The sequence below is a fragment of the Anas acuta genome, chromosome 28 (genome assembly GCF_963932015.1).
Source record: "Anas acuta chromosome 28, bAnaAcu1.1, whole genome shotgun sequence".
In the NCBI taxonomy this organism is placed as follows: Eukaryota; Metazoa; Chordata; class Aves; order Anseriformes; family Anatidae; genus Anas; species Anas acuta.
In genome coordinates, this window is record NC_089006.1 from 927,016 (window position 1) to 944,777 (window position 17,762).

Consider the following 17,762-nt stretch of genomic DNA (forward strand, 5'->3'; position numbering starts at 1 on the left):
ACAGACGCACGGACGAACTTTTGGGGTGCAGGGACCGGGGTGTGGGGGTGGTGCTGGGGCCGTGTCCCCCCCCTGTGTCCCCTCCTGTGTCCCCCGCGTGTCCCCATGTCCCCCTCTGTGTCCCCGTGTCCCCCCCATGTCCCCTCCTGTGTCCCTGTGTCCCCCACCCACCCTTGTGTCCCTCCCTGTGTGCCCCCACGTCCCCCCCCGTGTCCCCATGTCCCCCATGTCCCCCCCATGTCCCCCTCTGTGTCCCCGTGTCCCCCCCAAATCCCCCCCCGTGTCCCCCGTGTCCCCCCCGGCCCCGTGCCCCCCGGGGACCGCCCCCCCCTCCATCAGGGCTCCATTTTGGGGCGAGAACAGCGCTTTGCGGGACTTTGGGTGCCTCGTGGGGGGCACCGCCGGGACCGGGCCCAGCCCCGGGGACACCGGGGGGGGGGAACGGGAGGGGGGGGCACCGGGAGGGGGGCGGAAGTGCGTCACCGCCGCTTCCGCTTTGCGGACGCTTCAAGATGGCGGCGCTGGCGTTGAGGTGACTCCCGCCTCCCGGTGCCCTCCCCGGGCCCCCCCATGGCCCCCCGGTGCCCCCATGCCCTCCCCAAGCCCCCCCCGTGCCCGTTAAGGGCGGCCCCGGGCCTGGTCCCAGCCCGGTGCGGGCGGGGGCTGAGAGGCGGCACCGTGGGGGGGGGGGGGCTCCAGTACCCGGGGGGGGGTGCCCGGTGGGGGGGGGGGGGGGGGTCACGGAGCCCCGGGAGCGCTTGGAAGCCCCTCGTGGAGGGGGGAGGGGAGGATATGGGGGGGTGGAACTGGGACCAGTGGGACGCAGGCACTGGGAAGCGGTGGGAAACGGGGCTGCGGGCAGGGGGTTTGGGGCCGGGGTTTGCCTGGCTGAGACAAACCCAAATATTGGTAAAATTGGTCAAATCGGCGGGTTTTGCTGCAGAAAAGGCTTTGCTGACGCCGCTCTGATCCCCTTCACCTTCACTCCTCTAAAGTTTTATTTCTGTCACCGATTGCGGACGTTTGGCTCCGTGGTGGCACCTTTGGAGCAGGATTTGGGGCATTTTGTCCCGTTATCGTGGGCTTTTTGTGGCCGTTGGGCTTTTAGGGGAAGCTTTTTGGGGCGGATTGCTGAAAAGCGGAGCTCCCGGCGTGATCACAGCCCGGGCTCAGGATGCGAGGCCAAAGCCGCTCCCTGCTTTGAAGCCTTCCCCTGCTGCCTGCGTCTGCCCGGCAGACAAAAAAAGCAGCTTTGATCCCCTCCTGTTTGCCTCTTTTGTGGCAAAACCCGAGCGATTTTTATGGAGAAACCCTGACAGCGTCCGCTGATGTGGCGTGGAGCTGATGCTCCTCGAGAGCTGAGGTTATGAGGGAGAAAACCCTGAAATTTTGGGGTCCCCGATGGCTCCCGGTGTCCCCTCCTGTCCCCTCCTGCCGGTGTGGGTGACCCCAGGTCTGTGGGTGGCTGCTTGAGGGCTTGTGGGTTTATTTTTTTTAGGGAAATGCTTGTTTCTCAGCGATCTGGAAGGAAATGAGGCTTCAAATCTTAAAAAAAAGAAACAAAGAAACAAAAAAAAAACATATGGAAATGGTGCTGAGAGGATGGGGAAGCTCCTGGGGGGGCATGGGGCTGGGAGGGGATGGGGGTGTCATGGTTTGGGGCCTGAGCTCTGCCAGCACCGCGGCGCTGAGCGGCTCCTGAGGCCGCAGAGGGCGTGGGAAGCACCTCAGTAATTAATAGCCTGCGGGCACGGATTAATTAATCACCTCCTTTCCCCTGCCTGGGAGTGGGGAGGGGCTCGGGGCTGCTCCCCCCTGGCCTGGCTGAGCTGTGCGGGGGGGTGGTGGGGGGATTTTGGGGAGAAACAGCCCCAGTTTGCTACAGAGCCACACCCTGCCTGCCCCGGGGAGCAGCCGGGGGGGCTCCTGGAGCTTTCTGAGTTTTTTTTTTTTTTTTTTTTTTTTAATTTCCAGGGGTCTCCTGGGGGTGATGAGGGGCTGGGGGGGGGGGGCTCAGATTTGCTCGGCTGCCGCCGCTTCTTCCCCCTGCAGCGAGGTTTTGGGGGGGGGTTTGGTGAACTCGGGGCTGTGCCCAGGAAGGTTTTCAGTGGGTATTGGTGCAGGGCTGTACCAAGGCCGTTCCTGCAACAAAAACTTGTGGGATTTGGGTTTTCCCAGGGTGGCTAAATTCCTCCAGGGGGAAATTTGGACGCGAGGGGCCCGGCGGTGGCGCGACGAGCTCGGGCTGGGCTCTGTGCCACGCACGTCCTGAGCTGCGCCGCCGTCCTGCAGACCTGGGGAGCCTCAAACCCTGCGTGAGGAGGAAATTTCTGAAGGGAAGCAGCCCCCAGGCCCCCAGCGCCGGAACTCGCAGCGCTCCGGGACCGGCACCGGGCTTTGTTTTCTGCTCCCACCTGGCCGGGAGCTGCCCCCAGCTGTTCTCAGGAGCTTCGTTAACCCCTGGCTGCTAACGAAGCACTGCGAGATGCTGCTATGGCCTGGGAGATTAATTAATTAATCAGGGAGATTAATTAATTAATTAAGCTGTGAGGTTAATTAAGGGCCTCGAGTGGCCCTTCCTGTGGACCCCCCGGGTGGGTTTCCAGGGCTGTGTGCCCCCCTCCCCGCCCTGCTGATTGCTGGAGGGAGAGCGAGCGCCGGGCTGAGATCAGGGCGGACAAATGAGCTGGTGAGGCTAATTACCCTGAGGCTAATTACAGGGTGTCATAAAGAACGAACCCACGGGCAGGGTCTGGAGGCTCTGAGAGCTCAGAGGTTGTGAGAGCTCAGAGTAAGGGCTCAGAGGTTGAGGAACAGCCCAGATCTCACACCTTGGGGCTGATTTTAAGGCACAACCCCCCCAAAATGGTGAATTCCCTCCCCAGCCCCACGTTGCTGCCGTTCCCAGGCGTTATTTGGGCTCTCACAAACCCTCCCCTCCTCTCCTCCAGGTGCGTCGGGCGGCGGTGCCTGCTGGCTCGGCTCGGCCCCGGCTTCCCCGTGCGACAGTGAGTGCGAGGGCTTAATGGGGGGGCTGGGGGGGTAACGGGATTAAATTCTGCTCCGAGGGATCGTGGCTGAAGCGCGGGGGCACGTGTGCTTTCTATCCTCTTAATAACTGCCCGATCCCTGCTGTGTGGTGGCCGGGCACTTAGCACATCACACCGGCAGCAGGCGGCCTCTTCAGGGGGTAAATAAAGGGTGGGGGTGCCCCCTCTGCCTTTCGGTCCCCCCCCCTCACCGCCTGTCCCCTCTTCTCTTCACAGTGTTGTCCCGATGGCCACGACGGCCAAGGAGGAGATGGCTCGCTTCTGGGAGAAGAACACCAAGTCCAGCCGGCCCCTGTCCCCCCACGTCACCATCTACAAGTAAGGGCCATGCGCGGGGGCACCCCCGGGCTCTGATTTTGGGGGCAGCCCCGGCCCCCGCGTGCGTTTCCTCCGGCACTTCAGGCCAGCTGGGGGGGGCAGCACACCCCCAGGTACCCCGCGGGGTTGTTAAACCTCAATTTTATTCACATGGGGTGTTGAGGATGGGTTTTCCCTCCCCCCCAGGGCTGTGCCTCTCCCTCGCTGGGGGGAGGATGTTTTTTTGGGGCCGCTTCTGTCACTTTTCCATGTTCTCTCACTTAGTTCCTGGTCTGGGTGCCCACCCCATGCCCCGCTGTCCCCAAAGCCCTTCTCAGCCTCCTGTTCCACCCCCTTGGAGCTCTCCTCGAGCCCTTCCCCAGGCCGTGCCAGCGCCCTTTGCCATTCCCAAGCTGCCTCTGCAAATTCCCCCGGCTCCCCCCTCTCGCTGGGGCCGGATTCCTGGAATAGCTCCGAGTGCAGGCCCGCCCCGAGCTCTCTAGGAACGGGCAGGCCCCGCTTCCTCCCTGCTCCTCTCACCCCCCTGGTGCCCCGTTCTGCTGATGAGCTGGATTTGTTTTTATTTTTTACAGGTGGTCCCTGCCCATGGCGATGTCCATCACCCACCGCGGCACCGGCGTCGCGCTCAGCTTAGGTGTGTGCGTCCCCGACCCGCCCCCAGCACGAGGGCAGATCCCTCTGGGTTTTTGGGACTCGTGCTGTGGGTTTCTCCCCCTCGTTTCCAGTTCCATCTCTGGCTCCAGCAGTGGGTTTTCTCCCCGTTTATTCCTGCCCGGATCTCCTCGTGCTGCGCTGCCTCCAGCCCCGATCCTCCCCGGTGTTTAAAACCCCTCAGAGCCTTCGTGGTGTTGTGACCTGGGTGCCCCCATCCCTTATCTTCCTTCCTGAGCTCCCCCAGGCTGCAAAAGCTGCTCCAGATCTCAGCCCCTCTCTTCAGCACCTTCAGGGACACGTGTGGGTGCCGAAGCCTCCATCCACGGCGCAGGGTTTGGGGTTTTGTCCCCGGGAGCTGGGGACGTGCCTGGCCCCGTGGCACAAGTCCCTGGCAGCAGCCTGAGCTGCTGCTGCCCTTTCTGGTGCCGCACAAAGGGGCCTTTTGTCAGCCCCTGCTGGGGTGGGAAGCCATCGCTTTCCACGCCGATGGAGCACGGAGGAGAATTGCTTTCTGCTGAGGAGGGGGAAGCTTTCAGCTCCTCTCTCGAGGGCTGTAATTACGGGAGGGCTGCCTTCCTGAGGAGGGAAGCAGCTGCTTGCCTCGCGCCGGCCTCAGCCGAGGCGCCCGAGCGGCGCTGCAATCAGCAGCTATTGAGCTTGCTGCCATCGCTGCAGCACCTGCAGCAAACCCTCCTGGCCTGGAAATGAGGAGGGGGAGGCACCGCGGGTCCTGCAGCCAGCACGGCCCCTCCTGCTGATGCCTGCTCCTGTCCTCCTGCCCCCCACCTCGTGCCGATGGTTGTGTTCAGGCCCTGTCCCCAAACCAGGGACACCGAGGTCGTGTGTGACCAGCAGGAGCATCCCTTGCTGTGTGGGGTTTGTGGCCGGGCAGATTTGGCTGGAGCTGCTCTTAAGTGTAGGGAAAAAATGGGCACAGAGTTGCTCCCGAGCACAGCTCCTGAGCCTGGGGCTCCTCTTTTGGGGTCTCGGGGTCCCACCAAGGTTTTTGCTGCGTGCCTGGCTCTGTCTGAGGGCTCGCTGGCTCACCCGCAGGCTTTGTCTCCTGCAGGCGTCTCCCTCTTCAGCCTGGCTGCCCTGCTGCTCCCGGAGCAGTTTCCCCACTACCTGGCCGTGGTGAAGTCGCTCAGCCTGGGCCCTGCTCTCATCTACTCCGCAAAATTCGCCCTGGCTTTCCCCCTCTCCTACCACACCTGGAACGGGATCCGGCACCTGGTGAGTGGGCTCCCGGGGACTGAGGGGGGGGAAGCTGCTGCTGCTGCGGGAGCTCTGGGCACGCAGGCTGGGAAAGGTGCCCTTGGGAACGAGAATTAATCACCTCTGAGCTATTTTGGGGTCCATTTAAATCGCAAAGAGCAGCGCCACGCTGATGCTTCACGGGGCGGCGCAGCCAGCTGCAGCATCCCCTGCTCCACGGGGCCGTGCGGGCAGAAGCGCCCCCCCCGTTTGCTCATTATCCTCCCCCTCCTCCTACTCCTAAATAACGCTGAGCTATTTAACGAGCCCAGAAGACACAACACAGAGGACTGGTGACAGAAAGTAACCCGTGGTGTCTGCCCCGGGCTGCAGTGCAACCGGCAGCTCCGCTCAGCTGAGCTTCCTGTGTTTGATGAAGGAGAGGGAGCTGCAGAGCCGAGGGTTCCTTGCTGGGAAGAGCAGCAGACGTGCTGCTTTGTGTTTCTGCACAATCCTGTGTTTCTGCAGCTCCAGCTCGCTCTGGTTTTAGGGGAGCAAATTGCCAAAGCAGCTGGCCCGGAGCAGGACGCGAGCCTCCTGCAAACGGAGCGGTCGTGAGCAGCTCCGGGCTCGGAGCGTCGAGAGCTGAAGGCGTGCTGAGGCCCCTGACAGCACAATTAAATGAGGCTGCCAATTAAAGCAGCAGGGAACGAACCCAGCAGCGTTAGCCCCCGGCTGAGCTCGGGAATAAACAGGGAGCGGGGTCGGGCTGGCGGCTCCACGGCTCCGCTCAGCCACCCAGCAGCCAAAATCAGGTGGGAGATGGGAACCCGCCTGCAGCACCTGGGGGCCTTTTGGGGTCCCCCAGAGGTGCTCGTGGGGGGCTGAGGGTGGCCCCCCCCCTGCTCGGCTCTGCGCCGTGCTCCGTAACCTATTTCTGTCAGCAGCAGAGCAGCGAGCGGGGAGCAGCTGCTGCTTCTGGAGCAAACCTGGCGTGCTGCAGCTGGGGGGGATTAGGGACAGCTCCTGGGCAGCTTTGCTGCTGGGTGGGGGGATTTGGGGAGGGATCAGCTTCCTCTGGCACAGCCCGGAGACCCCTGCCTGGTTCCTGGCAGTGACGGCTGCTTGTGCCTGTTCGTCGCCCATCATCTCCAGGCAGTTTTTTGGGGTGGTTTTGCTAGTTTTTACCAGGGCGGTGCCTCTCCACCTGGGTCTGGCACTGTCCTTGTGCCTTAACTCTGCTCTGTTTCTTCTCTCCCTGCAGGCGTGGGACCTGGGGAAGGGCTTCAAGCTCAGCCAGGTGCAGCAGTCCGGGGTGCTGGTCCTGATCTTGACCCTGCTCTCCTCGGCGGGCCTCGCGGCCCTGTGAAGGCTCCTCCTGCTCGACGCCTCCCGTTTTTTGGAAGCTTTGTTCCGTCCTGGCCCACCGGGGGATGCACGAGGAGAGGGAGGCGGGGAGGGGGGACAGAGCTAGAAGCCTTTGGGGGCAGGGGGGGGCTTCCCCTGCTCACGAATCTCGTGGATGGATAATCAGAGTTGCTTTTTCTTAGCCCAGACCAAGCGCTGCGCCCAGCCGCCTGCCTCGTTGTGACGGGGTGGGGGGGACACAGGAGGAGGGGGCTCAGGGCCTGAGAGCTGCCCGACTTCACCCAAGCAAACTCCAGGGCGTTTCTTTTCTCTGCCCTGTCCCCAAGCTCGGGACAATGCGGGATCTGTGTCCCTGCGGCTCCGAGTGGGCTCGGGGAGGCCGGCAGCCCGCGTGTAGGCTCGGCGCAGGACAACCGGCCGCATTGAGGGCAGCCCCGTGCCAGGGGAGGGAGAGCGGGCACCGCTGCCAACGCCAGCACCCTGCGCTGCCCGGCTGCCACCGTCCCAACTCCTTGCCGTTGAAATTGTCCCAATCCAGCCAGATTTGGGGCTCCGGAGCCCCTGCCCCGTCCAGTTTTCCCCTGGGGAAGTTGCTCCGTCAGCGGCGCACCCGGCAGGGCTCTGATTTTCCCGGCGCGTTGCCAGCGGCTGTGGGCTCAGCGCTTCTTCCTCGCCCACCTTGCAATAAAGCAGCCTTGATCCTTCGCACGGGCTCTGCACCGAGGAGTCAGATGAGCAGGGGGGGGTTTGCTCCGAGGCTCCAGAGGAGCCGGGATGGAAAAAACAAGCCCTTGGCTGTGTTTGCCGAGCCAGGTGCAGCGCCTGAACTTTGGAGTTTGGCTGAGGGGGTGCGGTGCGGCGCGCTGCCAGCCCAACAGGGAGGAATTTCCTACCTGGGGCCGGGTCTGTTTGGGACACCCGCACGCAGAACACGACTTTTTTGCTCCCATCTGCCCCTTTTCAAGGTCTGCCTTAAAAGAGGACGGCACAGCGGGGAGCTCTGCCCCGTTTTCTGTCCCAGCGAGGGTCTCGGCCTCCTTCCCGTGCGCAGCATTTGGCCAGACGCCAAATTTAGGGGGAACATCTGCGCTGATAAGGAGCCACCACCCCTTAATTAGCAGGAGGCAGCCGAGGAGCAGCTGAGAAACCTCTGCTGTCACTGCCGCATGGCTCTCGGCGCAGCTCCCTGCCCCAGCAGGAGCGATTTTCTGGGTGAAAACGGCTGCGTTTTAGCTTTCAACCAATTCTTTCCTGCAGTTGCCAAAGCGGCTTTGATTTTGTGGCCACTTGTGCTCGCTGATGAGCTGCTCTGTTGGTGAGCCAGCTGCTAACGAAGCTCAGCCCTCGCTGGGCTGCACTTCACAGACTTTATTTCCCTCCTGCCAGCGGCGCAGGATCCGTCCCCGCTGCCCCCAGTTCCCTGCTGGTGGGCACTGGATGAAACCCAAGGGTAATGGGGTGCTGAGCAGGTGGAACGCCAGGGGCCGAGGCGCCAATAAAGGGGCTGAGCAGAGACACAGCACGGGGGGGGGAACAGCCCCCGAAACCAAACAGTGGGAGTTTTATGGTGTTTTTTTTTAAACCTCTATTTTTCTACTTGCTGTCAAAACACAACCGCTCGGCACCGGCCTCGCTCGGTGCTCTCTGAAGCGCTCTCCTGCCCCCCCCCGGGGGCTTTTTGGATCTCTGCTGGGCTCACGGGAGCTGCGGGATTGGGGCTGAGGAGCTCAAATCCCCCGGTGCGGCGATCCCGATCCCTTTCCCTGCGGCGTGGCCTCCCTCGCAGTGACCGAGGCTGGGGTTTGGGGTGCAGCGACACCCCCGGGATCCCCCAGGCGAGGTTGGGGGGGGCTCCGGCCCCCAGCTGAGCTCCCTGTCCCCTGCTCATCCTCGCAGTGGGGCTGGCACGATGCCGGTGGCTTTGGGGACGCGTCCCGCTCCGCACGGACATCCATGAGGCCGGGCTTACGGCAGAGCGGCACCGCGGTGTCACTGCTGGTCCCCTCCAGCGGTGATTTGGGAGGGGGTTGAGCACCCCGGAGACCCCCGCCGGACCCCCGGCCGGTCCTCGAGGGCTCCTTGGAGGCCTCTTCGTCTGGCCAAGGCTCTTGGGGCTGCGTGAGGGGGATTTGGGTCACGTTTACAAGGATTTGGGGTGGCAGAGAGGGGTGAGGGGAGCAGACGGGAGGAGCGGAGGGTTTTGGGGTGCTGCAGCTGCTGGAAAAAGGGGGGGCTGTGGGAGCAGCTCGGCAGCAGCCCCGCTGCTCTGGGGTTTTCTCTGGGCTGGGAGCTCCTCCTGCTGGCACCGCCACCAGCCCGGCTTCGGGGGGGACACGGGGAGACCCCACAAGGAGCGAGGGGAGGTGGAGGCACCATGTGGGGAGCACCCCACGGGAGCAGAGCCCCCCCCCACACATCTCCATCCCCACTCCCACCTCCCTCCCCACCCAGACTGCACAAAACACCCCCAAAACCAGCTCCTGGGCTGGAAAACCTTCTCCCAGCCCCCCAAAATGAGGGGTCCCGGTGTGTGTCACCCCATGACCAGGCCCCCCCACACCGAGGGGCACCCACCTTGCCGGTGACCTCGGCCCGGAGCCCGTTGCAGGCCCCGGTGAGGGCGGTGGAGGCGCGGAGGCAGGCGGTGAGGCGGGCGGCGGCGGGGGCCGAGCGCGCCGTGAGGTTCAGCTTGGCGGGGGGAATCCTCGACGGCATGTCCCATGTCCCCAAAAATGAGCCCCAGGGGGAGGCCTGGAAGGGAAAACCGGGGGGGGGGGGGGCGGAGGGGATGGGGTGGGGATGGGGATGGGATGGGGTGGGATGGGGATGGGGTGGGGATGGGATGGGGATATGGGATGGGAACGGGATAGGGATGGGATGGGGAGGGGATGGGGATATGGGGTGGGGATGGGGATGGGGTTTTGGGGGTGCGGGGTGCTGTGCCCGGGGGGGGGGGGGGGCAGAGGCTGTGGCACTCACCTGGGAGCGGGGCACGGAGGGCAGGAGGTGGCCGCGGTCATTGACCAGGATCTGCGTGGAGCCGTCCCGCGGAGTGGGGCGCTGGGGGGAGCGGGCAGAGGGTTTTTGGGGGGGCTGGGGGGGCCGGGAGAGGAACCAAGGACACAGGGAGGGGCCATGGGGGGGGGGTGCGGGGGCCCCCTTTGGCCAGGGTTGGGGTAGGGGGGTCCCAGGAGGGGCCAGGGTTGGGGTGTGGGGGCTGGGGGGGTCCCGGTACCCCCAGGAGAGGCCAGGGTTGGGGTGGGAGGGTGGAGGGGGGGGTTGGGAGGGGTATGGGGGGGGTCCCAGTGCTCCCAGTTACCTGCCCGCCAGGCTGCGGCACCTCCCAGTTCTGCAGGCGGGCAGCGCTGAAGGCGTCCTCGTACTGGGGGGGGAGCGGGGCCGCTGAGAGACCCCCCATTACCCCCCCGTTACCCCCATTACCCCCGTTACCCCCCCTTGACCCTCTATTACCCCTCTTTTACCCCCATTACCCCCCCTTTCCCCCCTTTCCCCCCCCGATTACCCCCCCTTGACCCCCTATTACCCTCCCTTTACCCCCATTACCCCCCTTTACCCCCATTATCCCCGTTTTTCCCCGTTTTTCCCCCAATTCCCCCCTTCCCCCCCCTCCACCTGCCCCGCCCCGTAGCGGGCCGCCATGCGCCGCGTCCCCCGTTTCCTAGCAACCACCACGTGACCAACCCCCCCCCCCCCCCGGGCCGCGCGCTCCCCCTGGCGGCCGCGGGGAACCAAAACCCAATGGGGGCGGGGCCATTGACAGAGGGGGCGGGGCCATTGGCAGAGGGGGCGGGGCCAATGCGGGAGGGGCGGGGCCTCAGCACTGCCCCTGGGGACACTGCCGCTGGGTGGGGGGGGCCAGGGGTGCTGGTGGGGGGGGTGCCATGGGTGCTGTGGGTGCCATGGGTGCTGTGGGTGCTGGTGCCATGGAGCCCCTTGGGGAGCTCAGGGCTGGGTCTTGGGGACTTTGGGGGGGGTGTAAATGGCCAGGGGGGGCTGGACCATGCCAAGCTGTGCCATGGCGTGCCATGCGCTACCACGCCGTGCCACACTGTGCCGTGCCATACCATGCTGTGCCATGCCCTGCCGTGCCATTTGGTGCCATGCCATACTGTGCCATGCTGTGCCATGCCATTTGGTGCTGTGCCATGCTGTGCCATTTGGTGCTGTGCCATGTCATGCCGTGTCATGCTGTGCCATGCCGTGTCATTCGGTGCTGTGCCATGCTGTGCCATTTGGTGCCATGTCATGCCGTGCCATGCCGTGCCATTTAGTGCTGTGCCATGCTGTGCCATGCCATACTGTGCCATACTGTACCATACTGTGCCATGCTGTGCCATGCCGTGCCATTCGGTGCTGTGCCATGCGGTGCCATTGCTCTACCACGCCGTGCCACACCGTGCCATGCCATATACCATGCCGTGCCATGCCATTCGGTGCCGTGCCGTGCCATGCCGTGCCGCACCACGGTGCCACATGAAGCCCAAGGTCCCCAGTCAGGGCTGTCCCCCCCCAAACCCTGGGACCCCCCCAGACGTGGCTGTGGCCGAGGGGCTTGGAGCCGGGCACCGAGCCGGGCACAGCGCCCACCCGGCTGCCTTCGGTGCACCGGCAGCGGGTGAGGGTGACGCAAGGAACCCGGTGGCCTCCAGAACGGGGCCACCGCCGCGGGCAGCCCGGCCACGAAGCAGCCGCGGTCGCCTTTGTTCCTCCAGGCTTTTATGGCCACCGCCGCCTGCCCCGGCCTTTGTCCGGGACCGGACTTTCTGCCCCTGCCCCATGACACCGCGGTGGGGCCGGTCTGACCTGCCCGTCCCGTCCCGTCCTGTCCCATCCCGTCCCTTCTGTCCCCTCTGGTCCTGTCCTGTCCCAGCCTGTCCCATTCCATCCCATCCCGTCCTGTCCTGTCTTGTCCTGTCCTGTCCCCTCTGGTCCTGTCCCATCCCATCCCATCCTGTCCTGTCCCATCCCCAATCCTGGGACAGGGTTAGGGTTAGAGTCAGGATTGGGGTTAGATTCAGGGTTAGGGTTAGGGTCGGGGTGTCAGGGTTAGGGTCAGGGTTAGGGTTAGGGTTGGGGTTGGGGTTGGGGTTGGGGTGGGGGTTAGGGTTAGGGCAGGGTTAGGGTTAGGGTTAAGGTTAGGGGTTATTGTTACATGGGGGGGGGGGGGGGGGCAGCCTTAGGGGCAGGCTGGGGTTTAAGGTGAGGCTTACAGGGTTTAGGGTTGGGGCATCCCGGCTGCTGGCCCTCTGAGGCCACCCCACTCCCTGTCCGAAGCTGTCCCTGAGCTGTCACCGTCCCCTGCCCCGCCCCGCCCCGGCGTGGGGCACCCCAGAGAGCACCCATGGGTGCTGCGGGGTTGCATCAGCAGCAGCCACACCGGGGCACCCGGACGGGCACTGCCACCACCGTGCCAGGTCCCCTGGCACCAACCACGGCAGCTTCCCACCTCCCATCCCATAATGAGCTCGTGCCACCAGTCCCATACTGGAAAATCACCACCACCCCATAACTCCCCCCCCACTGGGAAAACGCGACGGGGCCGCACTTGGTTCACTTTGGTTTATTTCTTTTCACGATTCCTTTTTTCCTTTTTTTTTTTTTTCCTTTTTTTTTTTTTTCCTTTCTTTCTTTCTTTCTTTCCTTTTTTTTTTTTTTTTTGGTTCGTTTCCCCAAAACTTCCAATCCTGGTGCCAACAGCGGCGTCTCGTCTCGAATAAAGGCAAAATTGCTGAAGCCAATCCTGGGGCGCCAACGGCGCCGGGCCAGAGGCGATTTTTTTTTTGGGGGGGTGAGGGGGGAGCTGGTGCGTGGCTGCCCCGCACCGAGCAGGCACAAAATAAATATCGCTGGGGCTTGGGAGGGGGAGATACAAAAAAAATGGCCAAAAAAAATGAAATAAAACAAAAAAAAATATTCAACCCCAAGAGGAGAATGATGAACCCAAACGGCGACTTTTGCTCGGAGGTCGTGGCTGTTTCGGGACGGGGGGGGGACAGGAGCCGGGGTCCCCGCGGCGAGCTCCGGCAGCGCAGCCCCGTGCCGGGGCTGGCGGGGGCTCCCCCCCCCCCGGTACACACACATTGAGCCGAATCGGGGGCGCGTGGGGGGCCGGTGGCGTGGGGTGGGGGGTTTTTTTTGGGGGGGGGGTTACAGAGCCGGGCAGGCGACCTGGTGCCGGATGCCGTCGTTGCACATGAGGGCAGCCGCCCGCTCGTCGCCGTCGCCGTGCTGGCACTGCATGTAGCTGATGCCGTGGGGCGAGTAGCTGTGGTGGGCGCACACGTTGCAGGCGCGGGTCATGGTGCCCCCCGTGCTGCTCCTGCGGATGGTGGCAGAGGGGAGCCCCCCCCCGCCGGGCACCCATCAGCACCCGCTGCTGCTCGCCAGGGCTAGTGCCACCCCTTGGTGCCCCCCCATGATCCCCCCCAGCACCCTGCTGGCTGCCATCAGTGCCACCCAAAAGCACCCTTTGGTGCTCGTCGGTGCCCGCTGGCACCCATCAGAGCCTGCTGGCACCCACCCGTGTCCCTCAGCCCCCCCCGTGTCTGGTGGCACCCACAGGTGACCCGTGGTGGCCATCGGTGCCTGGTGGCACCAGCGATGCCCACGGGTCCCCAGCTGCACCCATGGTTCCCAGCTGTCCCCAGCACTTCCCAGTGGCACCCATGGGACCCTGCTGGCACCCACCCTTGTCCCCATGTCCCCGCGCCCCTCACCTGCAGTCGCTGCAGGTCCGCTGGCACTCCTTGCGGCGGTAGCGGCAGATGAGGGCCCAGATGAGGAGCCCCAGGAGGCTGAGGAGCAGCAGCGAGCCCAGGATGGAGCCCACGATGATGCCCGCCTGCCTTCCGCCTCCTGCCGCGGGAGCACAGCCTGTCACCGCCAGCCTCCCCGCCGGCTGTCCCCACGGCACCGCACCGCCGGTGGCATCCCGGTGCGTGGAACCAGCCCCCCCCCCCCCAGCAGAGCCCCCTCCCCATGTTTTCCCCCCCCCCCCCATGGTGGCACTTACTTTGTGAGAGGCCGAGGTTGATCTGGCACACGGCGTAGCCCACGCGGTTGGTGACGCGGCACTGGTAGACGCCAGCGTGCACCTCGGACAGGCTACGGATCAGAAGGTCGCCAGGAGCACGTCCTGTGGGGGAGACAGGGACACGGGGACATGGGGACATGGGGACACAGGGACACACACAGCCATGGGTGCACACAGACACGTGCAGACACGTGTGTACGTGGACATGCACAGCTGCAGCCAGATACGGGCAGGGTGCACACGGACACAGGGACACGGGGACACAGGGACACGGCTGCACATGGATGTGGGCACCTGAGGACACCGACACGCATGGACACGGAGCCTCGGGGACATGGGAGCACACAGACATGGGCACACGGGTGTTGGAACACACGGATGTGGGAGCACACGGATGGGGGCGAACACGGGCGCACATGGACACGGCAGCCATGCACACGGGCACCCAGACAATCATGTATGTGCGGGGACACCCATGGACATGCGTGCACACGGACATGGGATCACACAAACTCGGGTGTGCACGCGGCCATGGATGCACACGCACATGGACACGGACACGGATGCACACGCACATGGATGGACACAGATGCACACGCACACGGGAACACACAGCCATGGGCGCACACAGACACAGCCATGAGCACCCACGGATGCAGACCCCCAGCCAGACACCCCCCTCCCCGACCCACCCAGAACCCCCCCTCCCCACTCAGAGCCCCCAGCACCCACCTTGGAGGGTCCCGTGGGGCAGGCGGCCCCCGCCGTATCCATCAGCCAGCTTGGCCCACTGGTAGGCGAGCGGCGAGGCCCCCCCTCGGCTGTAGCAGCGCAGCAGGACGCTGCTCCCCTCGATCAGCTCCCCCTCGGTCCAACACTGCGGGGTGGCCGGCTTCTCTGCGGGGCAAGGGACACCGTCACCGCCGGGAGCACCGGGAGCACCGGGGAGGTCGGGGCTCCCGCCACCGTCGGGGAAGGGTCCGGGGGGCTCACCTTGCACGGTGACGATGACCTCGTGCACCGCCACGGTGTTTTTCTTCACCCGGCACTGGTAGGTGCCGGTGTCGGAGACCTGCAGGTCGGCCAGGCGGATGGAGGCGTCGTGCTGCCCCGGGTCGTTCTGCACGAAGGCCACCCTGTCCTGCAGCCCCGAGCCGCTGCCGTAGTTGACGTGGTGGTCGTGGTAGGACAGGAACTGGGGGGGGGGACACGCGGAGGTGAGGATGGGCAGGGGGAACCCCCCGAGGGGGTAGAAAAGGGGAGGGAACGGCGCTGCCTGCTCCTGCCCTGCCTGCTCCTCGCACGATGCTGCTGCAGCCCTGCCTGTCCTGCCTGGTCCTCCCCTGCTCTGCCAGACCCTGCCTGCCCTGCCTGTCCTGCTTGTCCCCGAATGTCCTGCTTGTCCCTGCCTTTCCTGCTCGTCCCCGAATGTCCCGCTTCTTCCTGAATGCCTGCTCCGTCCCTCCATCTTTTTCCATCTTTCCTACCCCAGCTCGCTTTATCCATCTCTCCTGCTCCATCCCTCCAGCTCCATCCTTCCTCCTCCAGCTTTCCTCCACCCCTCCTGCCCCATCCCTCCTGCCCTCCGCACCCCCATGGGACGGGGGCAGCAGCCGAACAGCCCCACCCGGAGCTGGAGCCCTCCGTGGCCGGGGGTCACTCACCACATTCTCTGGGCCGGTCCGCTCGGGCGTGATCTGGATCCACTCGATCCCCACGCCCTGGGGACCGTTGTCTTCAGGCTCGAGGACGTAGGGGCAGCCCAGCTTCACGGAGTCACCCTTGGCCAGGTACAGAACCTCCCGGCCCTTGCTGTTGATCCTTACGGCCAGGAGGAGAGCTGGGGAGAGAAAGGCACCGTGGCACCGGGTGGGCAGCGCCTGGGCACCGCGCTCCGGCACCCCACGGCACCCCCCGGCATCCCACAGCACCCCACGGCACCCCTGCAGCACCCGACCCACAGGGGCACGGACCTATCTGCTGGGGTTTTAACACCCACGGGGGCTGGGTGTCCCGGTGGGACTGAGCACCCACGGGTGCTGGCAGCCTTTGGGGACAAAGTGCCACGGTGGGCTCCGTGCCACCCGCCTGCCTTCGGACACGGCGTGGCCAAAGGGTGTCAGGACGCATCCGGCTCCTGATGCTGGCGCTCTGCTGCCCGCGGGGTGCACCCGCCCTGGCACCCTTGGGTGCCCCGTGGCCAGGCATCCTCCCCTCCATCCTGGGTGGCATCTCCGCAGGAGCGCAGGGAGCGGCGGCGCCTACCTGGCATGAGACCCAGGAGCAGGAGCAGGCCGGCGCCGTGCCCTGCCATGACGCTGCAGCCGTGCCGGGCGGTGAGGAGGAGCAGAGGGAGCAGAGGAGGCTCCGAGGCGACGAAGCAGCCCGGCCGTGCGGGGCCGCTTTTACATGCTGGGCCGGGGCGCTCCTCCCTGTGGGGCGGATGCCTTTGGGATGACTGAGTGGCTCCAAGCTGTGCGTGAGCGATGCCGCCCTGCTCCACTCCCTACCTGCTAATTAAGCGCTGCCATGCTACGGGCTCCCATCCAGCCAGAATTGGGCTGGGGGCTGCAGCATCGGGGGGCTGGGGGCACCGGCATGCTCCAGGGCACCCATTTGGAGGAATCGGGCAGGGTTTGGGGGCTGCAGACCCAAAGTGGCCGGCACCCTGGGGTGGGCGGCTCTGGGATGAGCGTGGCCAGTGGGAAAAATCCACCCGGGACCCTTCGGGAGCATCCCGAGCGTGGCCGAGCACCGCAACTCCATGGCGATGCCGCCTTGGCCCCACGCCGGTCCCAAAAGGCTTTTGGTGCTGGAGCAGGACTCAGGGCAATTGCAGGAGCTTAAAGGTGTGGTTTGACCATGGGCTTAAAGCTCCTGCAGATCCCTCCTCCAGTCCTGCCCCCTCAGTGAGCGGGCACGGGGACGCCGCGGGCACGCGGGGACCGTGGTGCCCACCGAGACCCCCGCTGGTGCTGGTGGCACTGGGGGGATGCGGTGTCCCAGGTCACAGCTGGGGACATGGGGACATCGGGGCACAGGGACAGCACGGCCAGGCCATGCTCTGAGCGGGGGACGTGCAGCACCAAGCGAGGCGACTTGGGGAGCTGGAGGGGAGGAAGAGAGGGGATGAAGGCTGCCGGGGTCTGAGGGCAGGAGCTGGGGACAAGGATGCGCTGCAGGAGGACGGGGGATTTGGGGACAGGGACGCGCTGCAGTGGGGATGGAGGATTGGGGACAGGGATGCTCGGAGGTGGCCAAAGGAGCTGGGGTCAGGGATGCTCTTGAGCAGGAGACAGCGACAGGGACCGGGCTGCTCCGCACTGGGCGCAGGACCTGGGGACTGGGATGCTCCGGAGGTGGCAGAAGCCCCTCGGGGGCTGCTCAGCCCTTTGGGACCCCCCAAGTTGGGACCACTCTGCACCCACGTCCCCATCCCCAGGCGGGGCAGCTCCGGTCAGTGCCCAGCGCTGCCCCGCGGCACAGCTCGGCCTCCGCTGGTGCTTTCCACCCCGCCACTGCCCGAGCCGGCCTGGCAGCACCTCCCAGCCGGTCCCAAACGCTCCCCGAGGCCATGAGCTGCTCCATTTACTGGCCCCAAACCCGGCTCCCCGCTGCCAGTTAACCCTTGGTGGCCTCGCGCCGGGAATTGCGGGCACGTGCTGTGCCGCGTCTGTGATTTGGGGGCCGTGGCCAAGCCCCGGGGCGACACCGAGGGGGCGAGGGGTTGGGTCCCCGTCCCCCCCCCTTACTGCCGGGGCCGTCCCCGCTGTGACGGGGCCGTGGCTCACCCGGCTCGGGGCTCGGTGCCGGCGCGGCGCTGGCTCCCCAGCCGGTGACTCCCGCATTCCTCGCAGCCCCGCTCGTGCAGGAAGGGTGGGGAGCCTGCTCCACCCCGGCTGGCCCCCGCCGGTGGTCACGGTCCCCTCGGCGTGGTGGCTTGGAAACCCTTGGGGCTGAGCCTGGCCTAGAACAAGGCTGTGACTCCTTGGCCAAGGCAATGACCGGGAGTGACACGGCCAGAGGTGGCCACCGGGGACGGCGGCGTGGGCAGGACAGCCTGGCGCTGAGCACCGCGGGTCCTCTCCGTGCCAAAACCCCACGGAACCGGGGAGCTCGGTGGC

The 17,762-nt window shown here is 65.4% G+C and overlaps 4 protein-coding genes across 7 annotated transcripts in view; 2 read left to right on the forward strand and 2 right to left on the reverse strand.

The window, feature by feature from the left end:
- LOC137845773 (Fc receptor-like protein 3) overlaps positions 1-6,119 on the forward strand; it is a 59,102-nt gene extending 52,983 nt beyond the window's left edge. Inside the window, exon 9 of the mRNA XM_068663223.1 lies at positions 6,019-6,119. Within this exon, the coding sequence (XP_068519324.1) occupies positions 6,019-6,104 (86 nt within the window). The 3' untranslated portion in view covers positions 6,105-6,119. The remainder of the gene's footprint in view (positions 1-6,018) is intronic.
- On the forward strand, positions 432-7,289 carry SDHC (succinate dehydrogenase complex subunit C). Its single transcript, XM_068663239.1, has 6 exons — positions 432-532; positions 2,952-3,008; positions 3,267-3,368; positions 3,941-4,002; positions 5,092-5,255; positions 6,481-7,289. The coding sequence occupies exons 1-6, from the start codon at positions 513-515 to the stop codon at positions 6,583-6,585; spliced, it is 510 nt and encodes a 169-aa protein (XP_068519340.1). The 5' UTR covers positions 432-512; the 3' UTR covers positions 6,586-7,289.
- A 388-nt stretch (positions 7,290-7,677) lies between these two features.
- CFAP126 (cilia and flagella associated protein 126) lies at positions 7,678-10,294 on the reverse strand. Of its 2 annotated transcripts, XM_068663238.1 has the most exons (5): positions 10,218-10,294; positions 9,904-9,966; positions 9,564-9,644; positions 9,159-9,335; positions 7,678-8,698 (listed from the first exon to the last, which is right to left on the reverse strand). In XM_068663238.1, exons 1-5 carry the CDS (start codon positions 10,242-10,244, stop codon positions 8,312-8,314), a joined length of 735 nt encoding a protein of 244 aa, XP_068519339.1. In that variant the 5' UTR covers positions 10,245-10,294; the 3' UTR covers positions 7,678-8,311. The 2 variants fall into 2 exon arrangements, with proteins under 2 accessions (XP_068519339.1, XP_068519338.1); XM_068663237.1 differs by lacking the exon at positions 10,218-10,294 and having other exon boundaries at positions 9,904-10,097.
- A 1,450-nt stretch (positions 10,295-11,744) lies between these two features.
- VSIG8 (V-set and immunoglobulin domain containing 8) lies at positions 11,745-16,147 on the reverse strand. 3 transcript variants are annotated; one of them, XM_068662979.1, is made up of 7 exons: positions 15,904-16,093; positions 15,303-15,478; positions 14,632-14,833; positions 14,371-14,535; positions 13,618-13,740; positions 13,322-13,460; positions 11,745-12,924 (listed from the first exon to the last, which is right to left on the reverse strand). In XM_068662979.1, the coding sequence occupies exons 1-7, from the start codon at positions 15,950-15,952 to the stop codon at positions 12,753-12,755; spliced, it is 1,026 nt and encodes a 341-aa protein (XP_068519080.1). In that variant the 5' UTR covers positions 15,953-16,093; the 3' UTR covers positions 11,745-12,752. The 3 variants fall into 3 exon arrangements, with proteins under 3 accessions (XP_068519080.1, XP_068519079.1, XP_068519078.1); XM_068662978.1 differs by having other exon boundaries at positions 11,745-12,918; positions 14,371-14,833; positions 15,904-16,147; XM_068662977.1 differs by having other exon boundaries at positions 14,371-14,833; positions 15,904-16,147.
- Positions 16,148-17,762: the final 1,615 nt, after the last annotated feature.

What these genes read in the sequence shown, in the direction of transcription:
- SDHC (XM_068663239.1), top strand. Translation starts at nt 513, where the DNA reads ATGGCGGCGCTGGCGTTGAG. An exon ending in CCCGGCTTCCCCGTGCGACA is followed by an intron (nt 3,009 to 3,266) that starts GTGAGTGCGAGG and finishes TTCTCTTCACAG; the next exon opens with TGTTGTCCCGATGGCCACGA. An exon ending in CCCCACGTCACCATCTACAA is followed by an intron (nt 3,369 to 3,940) that starts GTAAGGGCCATG and finishes TATTTTTTACAG; the next exon opens with GTGGTCCCTGCCCATGGCGA.
- CFAP126 (XM_068663237.1), bottom strand. Translation starts at nt 10,002, where the DNA reads ATGGGGGGTCTCTCAGCGGCCCCGCTCCCCCCCCAGTACGAGGACGCC. An exon ending in TGCCGCAGCCTGGCGGGCAG is followed by an intron (nt 9,645 to 9,903) that starts GTAACTGGGAGC and finishes CGCTCCCCCCAG; the next exon opens with CGCCCCACTCCGCGGGACGG. An exon ending in CCTCCGTGCCCCGCTCCCAG is followed by an intron (nt 9,336 to 9,563) that starts GTGAGTGCCACA and finishes TTTCCCTTCCAG; the next exon opens with GCCTCCCCCTGGGGCTCATT.
- VSIG8 (XM_068662977.1), bottom strand. Translation starts at nt 15,952, where the DNA reads ATGGCAGGGCACGGCGCCGGCCTGCTCCTGCTCCTGGGTCTCATGCCA. An exon ending in GCCCCACGGGACCCTCCAAG is followed by an intron (nt 13,741 to 14,370) that starts GTGGGTGCTGGG and finishes TCTCCCCCACAG; the next exon opens with GACGTGCTCCTGGCGACCTT. An exon ending in CGGACCTGCAGCGACTGCAG is followed by an intron (nt 12,925 to 13,321) that starts GTGAGGGGCGCG and finishes CACCATCCGCAG; the next exon opens with GAGCAGCACGGGGGGCACCA.